This window comes from Littorina saxatilis, linkage group LG9, assembly GCF_037325665.1.
Source record: "Littorina saxatilis isolate snail1 linkage group LG9, US_GU_Lsax_2.0, whole genome shotgun sequence".
Classification (NCBI taxonomy): Eukaryota; Metazoa; Mollusca; class Gastropoda; order Littorinimorpha; family Littorinidae; genus Littorina; species Littorina saxatilis.
This window is the reverse complement of record NC_090253.1, coordinates 27,234,135-27,252,094: the sequence shown is the minus strand read 5'-3', so window position 1 is coordinate 27,252,094 and position 17,960 is coordinate 27,234,135. Positions and strand designations below refer to the sequence as shown.

General features: G+C 40.9%; 2 protein-coding genes and 1 long non-coding RNA gene across 3 annotated transcripts in view; all 3 read left to right on the top strand.

Annotated features, from left to right (window-relative positions):
* Positions 1 to 1,779: 1,779 nt before the first annotated feature.
* The window catches only part of LOC138975750 (FACT complex subunit SSRP1-like), a gene marked incomplete at its 5' end in the record, with an annotated part of 34,689 nt that continues 18,508 nt past the window's right edge, over positions 1,780 to 17,960 (top strand). Inside the window, 4 exon segments of the mRNA XM_070348498.1 lie at positions 1,780 to 1,965; positions 4,813 to 4,918; positions 6,627 to 6,820; positions 16,292 to 16,386. Coding sequence (XP_070204599.1) covers positions 1,780 to 1,965; positions 4,813 to 4,918; positions 6,627 to 6,820; positions 16,292 to 16,386 — 581 coding nt within the window.
* Positions 6,981 to 14,047, top strand: LOC138975751 (uncharacterized). Its single transcript, XR_011458735.1, has 2 exons — positions 6,981 to 7,591; positions 13,535 to 14,047. It is a non-coding gene; the product is annotated as an uncharacterized lncRNA (long non-coding RNA).
* LOC138975749 (uncharacterized) lies at positions 9,653 to 13,129 on the top strand. Its single transcript, XM_070348497.1, has one exon. It carries the CDS (start codon positions 9,997 to 9,999, stop codon positions 12,526 to 12,528), a length of 2,532 nt encoding a protein of 843 aa, XP_070204598.1. The 5' UTR covers positions 9,653 to 9,996; the 3' UTR covers positions 12,529 to 13,129.

The window sequence follows — 17,960 nt, the reverse complement described above, 5'->3', positions numbered from 1 at the left end:
GAATGATCAAAAGACAGAAGCAATGTGGCTTGGTATAAATAAATTTTCTGCTGACCGACCATGTAATATTATTTGGAAAAAACAAATCAAAATCTTAGGTATTCATTTCAACAACTCTGTCCCAGCCTCCAACATAGAAGAAAACTGGGAACCTAAACTACATAAAGTAAATTCATTAATAGCAACATGGTCGAAAAGAAACCTAAGTATAATGGGGAAAATTTGTATAGTCAAAACATTAATGTTGTCACAGTTTACTTACGCACTGCAATCTCTATGTGCCACAGAAAACTTCCTCAATAAGCTAAATTCATCTCTATTCCGATTTATCTGGAAGAAAAAATATTCAAACAAAAGAGCTTATGAAAAAGTTAATAGAAAAGTAATGTGCCAAGAGACAAATCTTGGAGGTCTGAAAATGATTAATGTCAAAGATGTACAAACATCATTTCTAATTTCATGGATTATGAGGCTGCTGGACGGAAGTAACGCAAAGTGGCAACAGATTCCATTGGCATCCTTTTTAAATCTGGGCGAACGCTTATGCTGTCTGCGCTCAAATGTGAGTGCAGAAAATTTTAAAGGACTAGGTGCCATAAAGCAATATTTCTGGAAACAAGCTTTTATCACCTGGCTAAACAATAAACACAAGATCAAAGAAATAAGCAGTAATGAACAGCAGATAAGTGTACGCAATCAAACCTTATGGAATAATACAAATATAAGGTACAGGAAGCAAACGCTATACATGAATGACTGGATAAAGGCTAAAATATGCGTTGTTAAAGATGTTTTTAACGATAACGACATGTGCTCTTTTGAGGAAATATGTGAACTAACTGGATATAAACAGTCTCGCCTATTTGAATATAATGCAATACAGACTGCCATTAAAGCTCTATTATTGCGTGATACGGGTCAGGCCCGTTCTGATCATATGCCATTTATACAATTATCTCCACGCCAAATTCGCCTAAAGATGTTAAATTATGAGATAAAGGAGCCAAGCTCAGCTGGATTTTGGTCGAACAAATTAAATATTACATTAGAAGATAAACACTGGAAATTAGCTAACGAATGCTCGACAGAAACCCGTCTTCGTCTATTGCATTGGAAAATTTTACACAATATATATCCCACCAATATTTTGCTACATAAGATGGGAATTCGTCAAACAAATCTTTGTCAGTATTGTAACGAAACCGACTTCATCGAGCACTTTTTTTGGCAGTGTAGAGCAGTGCAACCCATATGGCAGGAATGTCAAGGGTACATATTTAAATGTACAGGCAAAAATATAAAGTTAAGCTGCGAAGAGGCTCTTTTTGGGTATTTCACACGTGATATCCCCAGAGAGAAAACCTTCATAATTAATCACCTTATATTGATATCGAAAATGTGCATAAGCCAGTTTAAGTACGGAAATCCAAAAACTAACATGAAGATCTTATTTCAGAACCAAGCTCGAGTTCGAAATTTCTAGTCAAATTGAACTGTGTATAAGAATATAGATAACTAGTAGTATTGTGCTGTTAATGTAAAGTTATTTATATATGCGCTGTATGATGCTGTGCTGAAAACTGGTACTGTAATTGGTAATTTGTAAATTCTCGCCTTTGTCTATCGAGCGTTGGATTAATTAACTTGTTATGTATTGTCCCGCTGAAAATGTATTTAAAAAAAAAAAAAAAAAAAAAAAAAACTAGATTTAATCCACTCCTCGGTTGCATTACAGGAGTTGTATAATGATAAATAATATGATATTGTGCCTGTGTGCAGAATCCAGGGAGATTAAAGCTTCAGCGCAACAGCGTCATTTTCAAGAACAACAAGACAGGCAAGGTGGACCAGTTCCAGAGCTCGGAGGTGGAGAAATGCCAATGGCTGAAGCGGGCCCGGGGACTCTGCCTCAAACTGGTGCTCAAGACGGGCAGCGTTCACAGATATGATGGCTTCAAAGAGGCGGTGAAGAACTGAGCATAATTTGCTTAATTTAAAAAAAATAAAAAAATAAATGTTAGGGATGAAAGTTCCGATCTTCATTTAACTTTTAAAAAATTATGTTTTGGTGGTTTTCCTGATTTTCAGGATGTTCAATTGAAATCATAAAAAAACAGTTGCTAAAATCATATCTAATAAACAAAGGGAAGTAAACGCTCCAAATGCATCTGACATGTGTAATAGAATAAGTACGAGTTATTCAGAACCATTCTCCCGGCACCTGAGAGAATAACTAGCATTGAAATGAACAAGCGACTTTCATCCTCAAAATCTTACTCAAGACGGGCAGCGTTCACAGATTAAAATGTTAATCTCCCAGTTACCTTTGAGGCAACCCTGTTATTACAATGTATGTGTTTGTGTGTTTGTTCTCTATAAAAAGCAGTCTTCAGGGTTCGACACTAGCGGGGGCGGGGGGCGGAACGCCCCAGAGTTTTGTGTTCCGCCCCAAACATTGCCGGAGCTTGGGGCCCACTCCGCCCCAGGATAAATTCCAACAATGACAAACCGAAAATTCTAATGCCAGAGCAAATCACTAAAAATCGCTAGTCAAAGTCGTCACTGAAATTTGCGTTACGATCAATCACAGGCGGAAGGTATCGTCCACTGGACTACTACTATCACAGAAAGACTACTTTCTGTGATAGTAGTAGTCCAGTGGACGATACCTTCCGCCTGTAGATCAATGCCGCAGTCAAGAAAAAAAATTGAAATCGTCGAAGGACAATGCCGCAAGGGAAATAACTCCCAGATTGCGCTCTTTAGCGTGAGAAATAAGTATCGGTTTCAAATTCCAAACGCAAAATGTGGCGACACTTCCCTGGTGTAAAAAGACATGGAAATGAAGATGAAGAACAGGGTGGAGAGAAACGAAAAAGGAGACCGATGCAGCCAAAAGCGCGAAGCGCTGTCGTAATTTCAATGTCAAAATAATGGTTGAAAGAATTTCCCTGGCTTCAGTACGATGAAGTAAAACAGACAATCAATGCATTGCCGCCCGTGCAGATCTTATAGTGGAGAACCACTTGGAAAAAGTGGGGATTCTGAAGGTATAAATACCTTATATATACTTAGCATGAATAAGAGTGGGCCCCAGATTTTTGTTTTCCGCCCCAGCAATTTCCATCTCTGGGGCCAGTGTGGCCCCAGGCCAAATAAGTTAGTGTCAACCCCTGGTCTTGATCTAAGGACTATGTCCGGTCAGGAATACAAGCTGGTTCTTGTGTATGACTGTATACTTTAGTCACTTAGTGTTAGTGTCTTGGAGAATGATGCTTGTTATTTTCTCAGGTGCCAGGTTCCCAATAACTCGCACTTACTCTATAGTCTATTAATATTACAATTTACACATGTGCACATTATATGTGACCCCGCACCACCAAATCAGTCTTTGGTAGATTTTGAAGGTTTTGAGATTATTACATTTCCAAAAACTACAATTTTTGCTGATTATTTTGATACCAGAATGATTGTTGTAACCAGATTGTAACTCAAAAATTGTAGAAGTTATGACGGTTTGGAGTCAACACCTCCATCGCGAGCCTTTCTAAGAAAACAGACTTAGAAGTTTGTGTACACTACTCCCACACTTTCTCCTTAGCAACATGGTCTTAGAATTACCCTGTCTTCTTGATTTTTTGCCAACATTTTAATCCATAAGTGTAATGATGTGTTGATTTTAAGTCTTCTTCTTTCTTCTTGGCGTTCGCAGAGGTTACACAATCAGTCCAGCACTGGTGATAAATGTTGTTGATTTTAAGTGATTGTGCACCCCCAACCCCCCCAAAAAAACCACCCCAAACAAACATACAGGAGCGAACGTCACACAATGGCTAAAAAGTATCCAATACTTTGAATTTGACATATAATGTGGTTAGAAATGGCTACAAATGTATATATCAAAGTCTCGCTACAAATGTATATATTAAAGTATAGATCCTCGCTCCTAATTGGTTAGAATCAAACGATTGTTTACGTCACGTTTTCTGAGGCTGGCTCGCTCAGCATGTGTCATACACACACGGAGAGCACAGCCCGCGAAAGGCCAAGCGCATTCGGTTCTGTACATAATAAATGCGATATGTAAGGGTTCTGCAAAGGTTAAGGGTATTTCTGTTTGCTCAAAGATGGGTCGATTTGGGCGTGTTTATGATCATAATTGATAACTATAATTAACTATAATTATTTCACCCACTTACAATCACCTTTGATTAAAAAAACCGATACCAAACGATAGATAAATGTTTGAAGACTTCATTGCACACCAAATCTCAATATCACCCATGTTGACCCCCTGCACTGTTATTCGTGTGTAGCTCACTGTGCGGGTTGCGAGTTAAGACTGATTCCAAGAAAAGGGTCACATATGTATTTAGAGTGCTTACTTCCCTTTGTTTATCAGATCTCTAAACAGCACTCTGCTTCATTTGTTCAAGGTTCTCTTGAGAAAGTCGAAGCTACGGATAGTAGCTACCGATAGTCTAATCTGCAGGCAGATTTTCCTGATTATTGAACATGATTGACTTTCTTTGTAAGTTTATTTTCTTTTTTTTCAGTTAATTTGTTATTGTGTTGAAACTGTTTATGTGGCTGTTATGTTATGTGATTTGAAAGGTAAGCACTAGTCGATAAATGCCATGTTGAATACATTTGTTTTTTGTGATGACTTTGTAAATAATTCATTAATTGTCAGACGAATAGTAATGCCCCCACCTTCCATTTTGAACAATGTTTGACTTCATGAATTGTTGTCATTTACTTGTATTATATGTTTCACTTTCAATGATCTTGTTGTGTTGGTTGTTTGTTTAGGACTTTGATCGGTTAAACAAGTTTCTAGAAGAATACTACGAGACACCCCTGGAAAAAGTAGACATGTCCCTAAAAGGATGGAACTGGGGTCTGGCCAGGTTTCAAGGTAAGCAGATGGATTGCATTAGTTTTGTACCTTAAGATTAGACAGACCGGGGAACCCATACGATTCCGCTGTATTTTGTACACATGATTGTCTAGAATATGAGCAGAACGGTCAGTGAAAAATAAATACGACGAGAAACATTCCTTGACTACTTTTTCTTTACTAGCGCATCCCAAAGCCGATCCAGTATTTTAACACATGATTACAGTTTTTGTCACTAAAACATTAAAAGAAGCACATGTTTTAAATGTATTCATAAACTTAATTATCTGTGTGACGGACGCGTGTGAAATATGTTTGAATCGTGGATGTAGAAATGTTGTGTGGAGTACGCTCATTTTTCTGAAAATACACCAAGTTTGCTTGAGAATACAGTGGAACCCCTCTCTAGCGACCTTGAAAATGTTGACAAAAATTGGTCCTTATGGAGGGGGGGTCCTTACAGAGGGAGGGGGCGGGGTCAGGGGGCCACAAAGAAAGTCACCTCAGATTTTCTTAAAAAAAGAACGCAGAGAAGTTTGAGTTGCTGACGACCGTTTCCTCAAGCAAACTGCTTCGATTTCATGTTTGACATTGTCGATGGTGTCCACCAGTTCTGGTGCATGTTTCAATGCAAAAAGAGTTACCGTATTTGACGGATTACAAGACGCACCGTTTTATAAGCCGCACCCCCGACTTTTAAAAAAAAATGGGACGAGCCACGTATAGGCCGCGTCACGAATTTGGCGCACATTTCGAGCAGACGAAAACACAACAGGGTGGCTCTCGCTCCTCCAACTATCGCGAGACACAAAAAAACGAAATCTCGCGCGCGCGAGATCATGATACATCCGGTGTTTCTCTGTACGCTATCTTGTCACGACGACTTGTTGACAAACGAAGATTCGCGAAAGAAAGAGAAAAGTGTCGAGTCTTGAGTAGAGAGCTAATAAAGTACCGGTAATCGCTAATCGAGCGAAATGAAAATCTGCGGCGACTTCTATTAGGTGAATGCTATTAAACTGGTTATAACCGGTTTGTCAGTGATGCGTTCCGCTGACTTAGAGTCTTGGCTTTGTCTGACCACAGGCGGAGGTATCGTTCACTGGACCACCACTATCATAGTAAGACTACAAGTAGTCTTACTATCATAGTGGTGGTCCAGTGAACGATACCTCCGCCTGTGATCTGACAAAGTCGTTACACAAGCTGTTAGGTCAGTCCTTAGACGTTAGAGCGGGGTGGTCGCTACACTGGTGACAACTATATAAGGAAACACATCGGTTAAAAAAAAAAGGGTCGTTGTGGCGGGGTAGTCGTTAGAGAGGTGGGTCCTTGTGAGGGGTTCCACTGTACTCTAAGTGCAAAACAGGGGTTCCCAGGTCTGATTAGAAACTTTCACGCCTGGTGGCGTGTAGGGCAGCTCTTTGTCGCTGTTTCTGTAACTCACTCGGTTTTACCAGTTAGAGTTGTTGGCCCTAAGCTGAACCCCCAACCTGGAGGACCAGGGTACACATTTTAGTCTGGCCTCTACCTCACGCGGATCTGTTCGGCATGGTTGGACCTACCAGGGACACGAGGTCCCCGCCGACATAGCTCCGGAGGTTGTCAAGGCACACAAGCCCCCACACCACGATCAAGGTAAGTGCACCAGGTGGGGGAAAGCTCAAGAATGCAGAGTAAAATTGAGATGAAGTCGTGGCATTAATTTGTTTGTTTTTCCCACCAGGAAACTCACTCAACTTTGAAGTGGACAAGAACTTGGTGTTTGACATCCCTCTGACCAACGTTTCCCACACCACCACCAGCAAGAACGAGGTCACCTTGGAGTTCCACCAGAACGACGATGCTGCCGTCAACTTGATGGAGCTTCGCTTCCACATTCCCACCGACGCCAGTAACCCTGAGAGTGACCCTGTGCAGGTGAGAGCTGTCATGGTTGGTTTGGTATCCCCCTAAAACGAAGTATGACTGCCGAAATAGGCGGGGGACATACACCGGCCAATGTGTGTGTGTGTGTTTACTATCACCAGGTCATGCTTTTTTAGAATTAGATTACATGGCCCGGATGATGTCGATTCTTAAAGGACCAGACCACGCTGTTTTAAAGGTTATTAGAACCACTAACCGATGACTGAAGGTTAGAGAAATGCACCTAAAGATTCCAAAAATGTAAAGAAATTCACCGATTCGTAGCTTAATCATTGTGATTTAATTAAAAACGTTCCGCCAAATTCGTCTGCTAAACGAGACTTCGAAATGGCCGCCAGTAGACGAGAACCGGCTGTGACGTCACTTTGTGTTTGGAAACCGAAAGTTACAGCTTACGCTCAAGTGGGCGTTTGCCTAAATCGAGCATCAACAGCACGCCGAAGGAATGCGCACGGCTGCTGATAGCTATGAAGTATAGAAAAAAGGTTCAGGCATCAGTTGTCACCCTTTTCCGATGGGCTTACAACTTCTGCAGCAAGACTGATTAACTGGAAACGGCCAACACGATGTGCTGTGTTTCGCGACACTTTCTTCCAATGCGAACGCAGTTAAGCCGGCAAGAAAACCTGGCACACACAAAACAGCTGTTGCCTAACGCAGTTCCAGTTCCGACAATTGTTGACCACTCACAGGAGGTCAGAAACCGGATACCAATCAGTGTCATCAGAACGATCTGCTTTCACTAAACGCAGACGAAAGGAAGTGAGTACATGTATACTGAATGTGTTCTGTAAGGGATAGGGGTTCAGTGTCACTGGGCGTTTTTGTCAGACTGACAGTATTTGTAGTGGAATGGCATCTGTTCCTAATTTTAAGCACATGTGTTAAGATTACAGATTAAAACATATATCTGTTACTACATGCCCGTCCCCATGCACCCACCTTAAAGTTCCCTCTCTCTCTCCCTCTTTTACACTCACCTGGGTAATCGATGAGTCTCAGGTTTAATCAGTGTCCGTCCATATACACATAGACATTCACACAAACACACACACGTTGTTATAGTTGTTATCTTTTAATTCAGTGTTGTATTAAATGGATAAAGAAATCGTTAATACAGCAAGCTTGCATGAATAATTTGCTGTTGTCCTTTTTTTCAGATCAGGTTCTGTAATACAGTAATTATAATTAATACAAGTACAAATTCATGTTTGCAGTCATACTCATAGTGTGTGAGTGAGTGTGTGTGTGTGTGTGTGTGTGTGTGTGTGTGTGTGTGTGTGTGTGTGTGTGTGTGTGTGTGTGTGAAAAGCACTTTGATACTTAAAACATCTGTGTTATTTGATTTTATTACAAAACTGCAGTCAGAATATTAAGCAGACCTATTCCAACAATACATTTTGATCAGCAGTAAATGTAATGTCAAATTATGAACAACAATCATGTGAGCAGATATATCTAACAGAAACAAATAGTCTAGCAAAATAATACAACCAAACTGTACATGTATGGACATCATCATCCACATAAAAAAAATTGATTGTATTACCACTGCTTCAGTCAAACTGCCAGTTCAACTTTATCTCTGTGGGTTGTTTTTTTCTCTCAGAGTAACATGGGAAAAAAACCTTTAAAAAACTTGCATGCTACAGAGCTGGATTGTTTCTAGTGATCATGCAGCATGATTTATCCGCATAGAAAACTACTGAAACACCTAAACAGAAATAACAATGTCTACAGAAAAAATCCACTGTTTGATTGCTGTCTGTAGTACTCCTCTTGCTAACAGTGGCATTAAAATAATTAAAACAGCTATGCTCTCTTGGGGGGGGGGGGGGGGGGGGGGGGGGGAAGTACTCAGTACTTTTTGTGTCTACATAGGCAAAACAAAACTATGCAATGTTTCAGATTTCCTGACCCACCCTATGTTTTTCCTCCTTATCCTGGACTATTTTGGACTCTTACAAAAATGTACTTCAAAAATGACAAATCTTAATTTTGCAGGCTTACAAGGAAATTGACTCTTCTCTTACAACCAGAATACACCATGATTTCAAGCAAATAAAAAACTACATGCACCTGAGAAAAAAACCACTTTAATTCAAGAAGTTAGACCTCCTAACCCCAGCTTTTCAATTCAATTCAATACGTTGTTGATGTTGATTATGGAGCTTAACGTCCTCCCAGGTAACTAGGGACCTATATTGGGACATGATTTTTTATACAATGTTAAAAGTGTAGGGTGTAATGGGGGGGAGGGGGACTGCAGGGTGACGGGGTGTAGTCGCTAATAAATTTAAAGGTGCGTTTATTATCTAATATACCAGACATTTTGTTTTGGCTGGTGTACAGAATAACATCACATAAAATCGCACTCGCAAAACATACAAAACACATAAAATGTACACATCAGTACACACATAACCCAAACCACGCATATCCATACCAGCACCATCACACACATATCCACATGTCAAGTACTCCTTCTACCAGTACACGCACAGCCAAAACCCAGCCAACAATCTCGAAGGCTATGCTGAATTTGCGCCTGCTGCGAGCTGTGCTATTTTTAGATCCCCTGGGCTGCTGCTTTGGAGTCTGGCACACACGCAGCGCGCAATAATTTAATGAAGGGCTACTTCTCTCTCTGTGTTGATAGAGACGATCTGTTTTCAAAAGATCCGACACTCAGCATGCATTCGATATAATGTTTATACCATATTAAAGACAATTAAATGATGAATTATCACATATAAACTAATTTAGACGAATAAGAACATGCTGAAAGCCTGCACTATTTTCTTTAACGCACGCACAAAACCGGATACGTACACTGTTCCTTCCTGTTTTCATTCAAAATGGCAACCAACGTGTTCAATTGATGTGTTTACAAAAGTGAATCGCAGTTTCTATTGCCTCGGATACTGTAGTTACTTCATATTCAGTGAAGGAAGTCTTGGATTACGTCTTCAAGTATCGACAGTGTGAATTTTTTGTATCAGTTTCCAGTGCTTGGATGTGATGTATTGTTCTAAATCGCCTGACAACAGTCATCCATTGTGATTGTCTTCAAAGTTTTACAAAGTGATTTGCTGTTTTTGATTCTTTGGATACGGTACACTGTTCCTGATCTGTAAATGGCAGGTTTTTTTTAGTAATGTTTCAAAATGGTGAACAAGTGTGGTGTGGTGAACTGTAAAGGAAACTACAACAAGGCGAACAAGTGTCGTTTGTTCAAACTTCCAGCAGACTCATTAGAAAGGCAGAGCTGGATTGCAGCAATCCCTCCACGCGAACACTTTGTGATCAATCCAGAAACATATCGCATCTGTGAACGCCATTGGAAAGAAGGTTATGCTGCAAAAGGGATTGGAACAAAAGCACGGCCTGTTGATCCCCCAACCGAATTTGATGTTCTCAAATCATGTCTGCCGACCTCAAAACCTCCACCTCGTACAACGAATGCTGAGGACCGTCAGCTAGCCTTCTGGAGGGAAAAGGATACTATCAAAGACTTTTCAAGTTTCAGGCCAGAGTCAGAATTGAGAAAAAAGTACACGAATGTCATCATCAATAGAACAAACGATCGGCTTGTGTGTGTCTTCATGAACGATGATTTTAGCGAATCAGAAGTCTCCATCATTGTGGAAAACAAAGCGACACTCACTTGTGTACTTACTCTCATTGCATTTAAGAGTGGAATAAGAGTGCCCTTAGGGAAAATTCTGCATCCTAATAATGGCATGAATTCAAACAGTCAGTTTCTTGAAGCAGTTCATATAGCTGTCAACTTTGAACCCCACTGTGATTCTGTGACCAGAAAAGTTGTAGATATTTTGCGTTCTCATTCGTCCGAGTCTGACTGCTGTAGAGACAATAAGAATGCCCAGAAACTGTCATTTCTTACACATCAGCTGCAGCTTTTGATTGAGAAGCAGTACTCTGTCAATGATTATTGTTTTGCCATCGAGTCGTTCCCCCACTGCAACTATGAACTTCTAAGAGAGTATCTTGTGCTGCCCAGTAAGCGTAAGCTGCAATCTGTAGTTTCATCAGTTGACACTGACTCTGTGTTGAAAGGAACGTTTGAAAAAGTTAAGATCGACCAGCAAAAGAATGTGTTCTTGTTGGTCGACGAAGTGAAAATTAGGCCGACTGTTGCTTTTGCTGGTGGTGTTTTGAGTGGCATGGCAAAAAATGATGAGAACAGCAAAGCAACGTCCATGCTCTGTGTAATGATGAAGGCGCTACACAGGGGACCTAGCGTCATGATTTCTGTGACACCCGTGCACAGGCTGACAGCGGACTACCAGTATGGCGTTGTGATGGAGGCAGCAGGTCGTGTAGAGAAAGCAGGTGGTCATGTTTTAGGGTCCATAACAGACAACCACAAGGTCAATCAACACTTTTGCAAACTGTTCGACAGACAATCAGAGACAACTGCCATAGCCAAGCATCCACTGAGTGAAGAGCGTACCTGGTTCCTCTTATTTGATACAGTTCATCTCCTCAAGTGCATTCGCAACAATTGGATTACTGAAAAGACCAAACAAATAACGCTTGGTGATGATGCAACTGCATCTTTTGAAGACGTTGTGCAGCTGTACAAAGAAGAGAGAGACAACATCCTCAAGACAAGCCCACTCACTCACTCTGCTGTTTGTCCTTCAAAGCTTCAACTTCAAAATGTGAAACATGTTTTGAGAGTTTTCAATGACAAAGTGGTTGCCGCACTGAGGTTGAGAGGATGCAGTCAGACGGCTAGCTTCATTGAAACAGTCCTCAACTGGTGGAAAACTGTCAATGTATCTGGAAAAGGACAAGATCAGCGTCTGAATGACCCACATCGTGCTGTCCAAGAGAAAGCTTCAACTTCCTTGGATACTTTCTTGATGATTTTCAAGCAGGCAGAGTCAGGGCAGGGAGCATCACGGATAAAATGCCTTACTCATGACACCAGGAAGGCTTTGGTTCAAACCATGGAAGGTCTGAAAGCTGTTTGCCACTATCTGCTCACTTCTGCCGGATTTGACTATGTTGTTCTGAGAGAAATTCAAAGTGACAGACTCGAAGGTGAATTTGGAGTCTATCGACAGACAACCGGGGCAAACTGCTTCATGACATCTAGAGATGTATTTTCTGCCAGCCAAAAACGACTCGCCAAACATGCAGCTTCTTTCCTGGAGTCTATCGAGGTTGAGTCTGCGCCAAAAGAGCACACCTGCCTAGGTATTAGTGTTGATTTTGAGGATGCAGCCTCCATGGAGATCTGTACAGCAGACGTGACACTGACAGCAAGTGAGGAGAGCAGTGCAGCTTATGTTGCAGGCTGGCTGGAAAGCAAGTGTGAAGAGGAGCTTGGGTTCACGGACGAAGAGCCCTTTGTCACCAGTGAGGCCAAGGATTTCATCCACCAAGTGTCTAGAGGCAAGTTGAAGACACCACATGCCTGCACATTTGAGCTTGTGAGGATTGGACTTTCTTTTGTGAAAAAGGCTCGTCATCGGGCATGCTGCCGCAAGAGACTTACTGGCATCTTGTGCACATTGGCCAGTTTCAATGACATAGACATTACTTGCGATAGGCTCTTCAGGCATCTCTCCAATGTGCTGCTTCATGGACTTCAGAATCTGGAACGAGACCACGAGAAGGATGCAGTTCTCCTCCAGACTTCAGTGAAAAGAGCTAGAATGATCTGATCCCAGCGAAAGGGTAGGCCTAAGCTTTTTTGACCCCGCCCCCCTCCCACTAAAAAAGGAAAGATAAACACACAAAAATCCCCCATGCTGGTAATGTAAGGTAACATCCCAAGCCTAAGGCTTGGTTATCTGGGTTCAAGTCCCGGCCAGTGTATCTTGATTTTTTTGCGTGTGTAAAATAGTGCAGGCTTTCAAAGTATTTTCACTAAAGTTGATGCAAATTATTTCAATATTCTTTCATGTATTCGTCATCATATCTTTCACAATTACAACTAAAATTAACATTGTAATGCTTTTCAGAGGACACATTTATAAGTTAGTGAACTCTACAATTATATTGATGTTCATAACGTTTTTGCGTCTCTTGAAGTTGAATAGTAGCCTTTTTACTGCTCACCCCCCCCCCCTCCCCCCATATTTCTTTCTCTCTTTTTCATTTTCTTACTTATGAATATGATATCCATTGGTGTTTCATTTATTTCTTTAAGTCCTTTACTTGAATGATGATTTTAAGATAATAATAACAACACATAAAAAGGGCCAAGTAGTCTTACCTCTTCTTGTTCTAAACTCTCACTCTCAGCAAAAAAATTCATCTCAAAACCCATAAAATAGCATCTTTATGTTCACTCTATATCTTCTTTAACATAATTATGGACAAAAACAACAAAATACAAACTATGTTGGCAGTAGGAAGTCATACAATTGAACAATGGCCTCTGAGATCAGAGGCCTGAATTTTGGTCTGCATGTCCTGAGAGAAGTAGTCCTTGGCACATACATACTCTAGTTTGTACATTATAAAAATAAATACATTATGATTAATATCATTACTAGTCAACTTAAATTCAGGCTCAAAATAGGTCTTAAGATGGATGTTATTTAGTGTAATGAAGAGATTATAAAAACCAAAAAAAGCTATGAGAAAGAAAGTATGAAAGAATTATGCCCATTCTCCAGTGAAAGTTCTGCTGATTGTGGTAACTTTTTTTTCTGTCTAAAACAGGCATCAGGTTAACTGAAGGAGCTGTTTGAGGGGGTGGTGATCCTAACACTGGTCTATGGCAACACTGGCCTATGGCAGCTACAACAAAGCTCTGCATACACAGCAAGACTACAATGCAACAGTGCCCAGACTTTGACTGCTACAGCTAGACCAGTTGACAAAGCTCAAGTTGTCACCAAGCAGGACGCCCCAACTGGTGACCAACTATATAGACTGAGGCTGCCTATCTCCAAATCTGCCAAAGCAAGAATTGTTATGCAAGCTCCACATTTCTGTTTGCAGTTTAAACCGACCTTAAGTATGCAATGGTTATGCACATCCCCCCCCCACACACACACACACACCCCGCAGTTGAGAGTTGTAATGTACCTTTTATTTATCTTACATATATTTGAAGCCTGTGTAGCTCTGTGACAGAAAGAGGTCTCTGATGGCAGTGACCAGACAGGCAGGAAGAACTTTCCTGTTCTTTCGGAAAGTCAGTGAGTGTGCAACTTGTCGGTATGTTCTGAACACATCAAAACATGTTCTTTAATTTAAGCTACATAATATCATGTGGATGCACTGATTGGGTGTAAATAATAACAGCAATTGGTACAGTCAATTCACTAAATGTGCAACAGAACCCTAATCATCAGACATTTTACAACAGCAAACTTCAACAGTCCTTTTACTTTCCTGAATGTCATTATTATTTATTAAAACATGCATCTAGAGCAACATACATATAAATCTTCTTTTATTAAAGTTCATCTGAAATTCAGGCTGCTTTCCCATGCAAAGTACAAATGCAAGTGTCCATAAACCAGGGTTTAATACATGTAGTATGTGAGTGAGTTCTGATGAAAAAGTGATTGTGTTGTAATATTGGTTATTACTGAGTGTTGATGTTACAATGATTACATTATAAAAACAACAACAACAGAACAATGTGAAGAGCAAACTTCTTCTGTGGGCATGCAAGTGAGTTAATCTTGTGTGTGTGTGAAACTATATGTGCCTGAGTGTTACAAATTTAAATGACAACAGTTTTCTTGATAGCCTTTAAAAACAACAAATACATACATTTAACAATCAAACAAATATAGGCACCTCAAAAAAAGTTGTATGTACACCTTCGTGGCTGGTGATGCATTCTTGCTCCCCTGCAAGTTTTCATTCTACAATGTACCTCAGGCTAGCTTCCTCTCTCTCTCAAATCTGCCCCTCCCACACAATACAACAGGTACAGTGGCCACTCTGACACCAGTCTCTGAAATAATCAAGAACAGTTAAAACTGCGATGAGCTGTTGTTCTTTTACTCGTGCATGCAATGCATGAACACTTAAACAATATCCCACTTATTCGCGAGTGCGTTGACAAGGCGAGAGTGAAAAAAATAGCACAGACTCGAAAGCAGACGATAAGTTCAGCACAGAGAGCGGGCGTGTTTACCTTTGATCGCTGAGACAAACAGAGTCGCAATTTTCATCGTCACTGTCTTTTCACTACTGCTGGAAGTGGCCTCCGCTCCTCATCTTTCATGCTTGATTCGAGGAGAGAAACTGGTAGTTCGAACATGTACGGTTCAATTTCGTCTGCAGTTACGCTTGTTGCCATGTTGGTAAACAACCATCTTCACACAGTGTGACGTCACGGATAATTTATTCATAAGCCAGTCTCGCGAAGATCACGCGGCACAATGGCGGGTCGTTTTGGAGAAGAAATCCGTCGCTTCGGTCACGAAATTCGTCGGATTACGGCCTTAGAAGATTCCGAAGTAAACCAAGCATTGTTGAAGACGGTAAGAAAGTGGTTTTCTAACTAACTGCAAACATCGGGAAGTGTTCGGTCGCGCAGGAACACGATTCGAAGCGTTTTTGACGCTAAAACAGCATGGTCTGGACCTTTAAGTGACCCATGCGTTTTAATGAACAATTCAACGTTTGAAATTCAAAAATCTTCCCCTTCCAACAGAACCCCTGTCTTTTTTTCTCCTCAATATAAATGTCTATAATGTTGGCATTATCCCAAAGTGACCATGTGGAAGTTGGCGTCACATACTGAGAAAAAAAAGTGACTGAGATTCACTTACTGACTCAGTTGGACTGAAGCTCACACAGGACAAAAGCGGGTTATTGCCCCCATGTCTGACTATCCCCGGCTCTAATTTTGGTTTTTGACTGAGGCTTTGATACCAGGGCTGAGGTGCATGAAGTTTTTGTGTGTTTTTTTTGTTCGTTCATGGGCTGAAACTCCCACGGCTTTTACGTGTATGATCGTTTTTACCCCGCTATTTAGGCAGCCATACGCCGCTTTCGGAGGAAGCATGCTGGGTATTTTCGTGTTTCTATAACCCACCGAACTCTGACATGGATTACAGGATCTTTTTCGTGCGCACTTGGTCTTGTGCTTGCGTGTACACACGGGGGTGTTCGGACACAGAGGAGAGTCTGCACACAAAGTTGACTCTGAGAAATAAATCTCTCGCCGAACGTGGGGACGAACTCACGCTGACAGCGGCCAACTGGATACAAATCCAGCGCGCTACCGACTGAGCTACATCCCCGCCCGGTGCATGAAGTGAAAGTGGGTGCCACCCAATAAGAGATACCAAACCACGGGGTCTGGTTCGTTGAAATCACAACAAATCTTAATTTCAACCAATTCAACACCGGGGCTGGCCCAGTTGGTAACTTTCTTGTGCACCTGGGCCCAAGATGCAGTGAAAAGCCTGGTGACAGTGAAGGAATAATGTGCATGCTGTGTGTTTGCAGGAGTTCTACATGAAAGTCCTTGACTGTGCCGACATTATCCAGGCTACTGGTGACGCGGTTGTTATCCTCTCGGAGGTGCAGTGTCTCACACCTAGGTTGGTATCTATTCGCACTGAGAGAGAGAGAGTTTGCTACAGTTAATGGCCTTTTGTGACATATGGTCTAATACGTCTAGGGGAGAAAAGTTTGTTTCAAATAAAAAGGCAAAACATTTCAGGTTGGTTCGTCAGTAAATTTTGTTTTGTTTTGATTAACGTCTTCTCCTTTTCTTTTCTTTTTTTTTATTGGCCGGAACTTGTGCAAACTCTGACCCCAGGATGTCACACAAGAGTAGCTTTCCTTGTAAATTCTGCAAAATTGAGTTTTGTCATTTTTATTATTGAGTCACTTGAGAAAAAGTGACTCTATGTAATCGGTCAGTGTTAGTCTGTCCGGCCGTCCGTAGACACCACCTTAACGTTGGACTTTTCTCGGAAACTATCAAAGCGATCGGGCTCATATTTTGTTTAGTCGTGACCTCCAATGACCTCTACACTTTAACGATGGTTTCATTGACCTTTGACCTTTTTCAAGGTCACAGGTCAGCGTCAAAGGAAAAATTAGACATTTTATATCTTTGACAAAGTTCATCGGATGTGATTGAAACTTTGTAGGGTTATTCTTTACATCAAAGTATTTACATCTGTAGCCTTTTACGAACGTTATCAGAAAAACAAGGGAGATAACTAGCCTTTTCTGTTCGGCAACACACAACTTAACGTTGGGCTTTTCTCTGAAACTATAAAAGTGACCGGGCTCAAATTTTATGTGAACGTGACTCATTGTGTTGTGAATAGCAATTTCTTCCTGTCCATCTGATGCCTCATATAATATTCAGAACTGCGAAAGTGACTCGATCGAGCGTTTGCTCTTCTTGTTATTTTTGTTTAAAAGGACCTGGATCTGGAGGAAAAAATTGTCATTTAATGGTACATTTGTTATAATCTGCATGTTGACTTTTAGGCTGAGAGCCAGCCCTGACGAAGTAGTGTGCAAGCGGGTATCAGACAGCAATGTGCCAAGAGTAGATAATTATTACTAACTCTCCAATTTCTTCACTTCCCTTAGCCACTAGCGGGGTTGGGTGTAGGGACTAATTTAAAAACAAGAAGGGCAAAGCCCATACGACTCACATGCTTTACACATTTTTCCTACCAAAATACATGTGACCTTGACCCAAGGTCAAGGTCATCCAAGGTCATGCAACACAAAGCTGTTAATTCAAGACATAGGAAGTACAATGGTGCTTATTGGCTCTTTCTACCATGAGATATGGTCACTTTTAGTGGTTCACTACCTTATTTTGGTCACATTTCATAAGGGTCAAAGTGACCTTGACCTTGATCATATGTGACCAAATGTGTCTCATGATGAAAGCATAACATGTGCCCCACATAATTTTTAAGTTTGAAACAGTTATCTTCCATAGTTCAGGGTCAAGGTCACTTCAAAATATGTATACAATCCAACTTTGAAGAGCTCCTGTGACCTTGACCTTGAAGCAAGGTAAACCAAACTAGTATCAAAAGATGGGGCTTACTTTGCCCTATATATCATATATAGGTGAGGTATTCAATCTCAAAAACTTCAGAGAAAATGGGGAAAATGTGAAAAATAGCTGTTTTTTAGG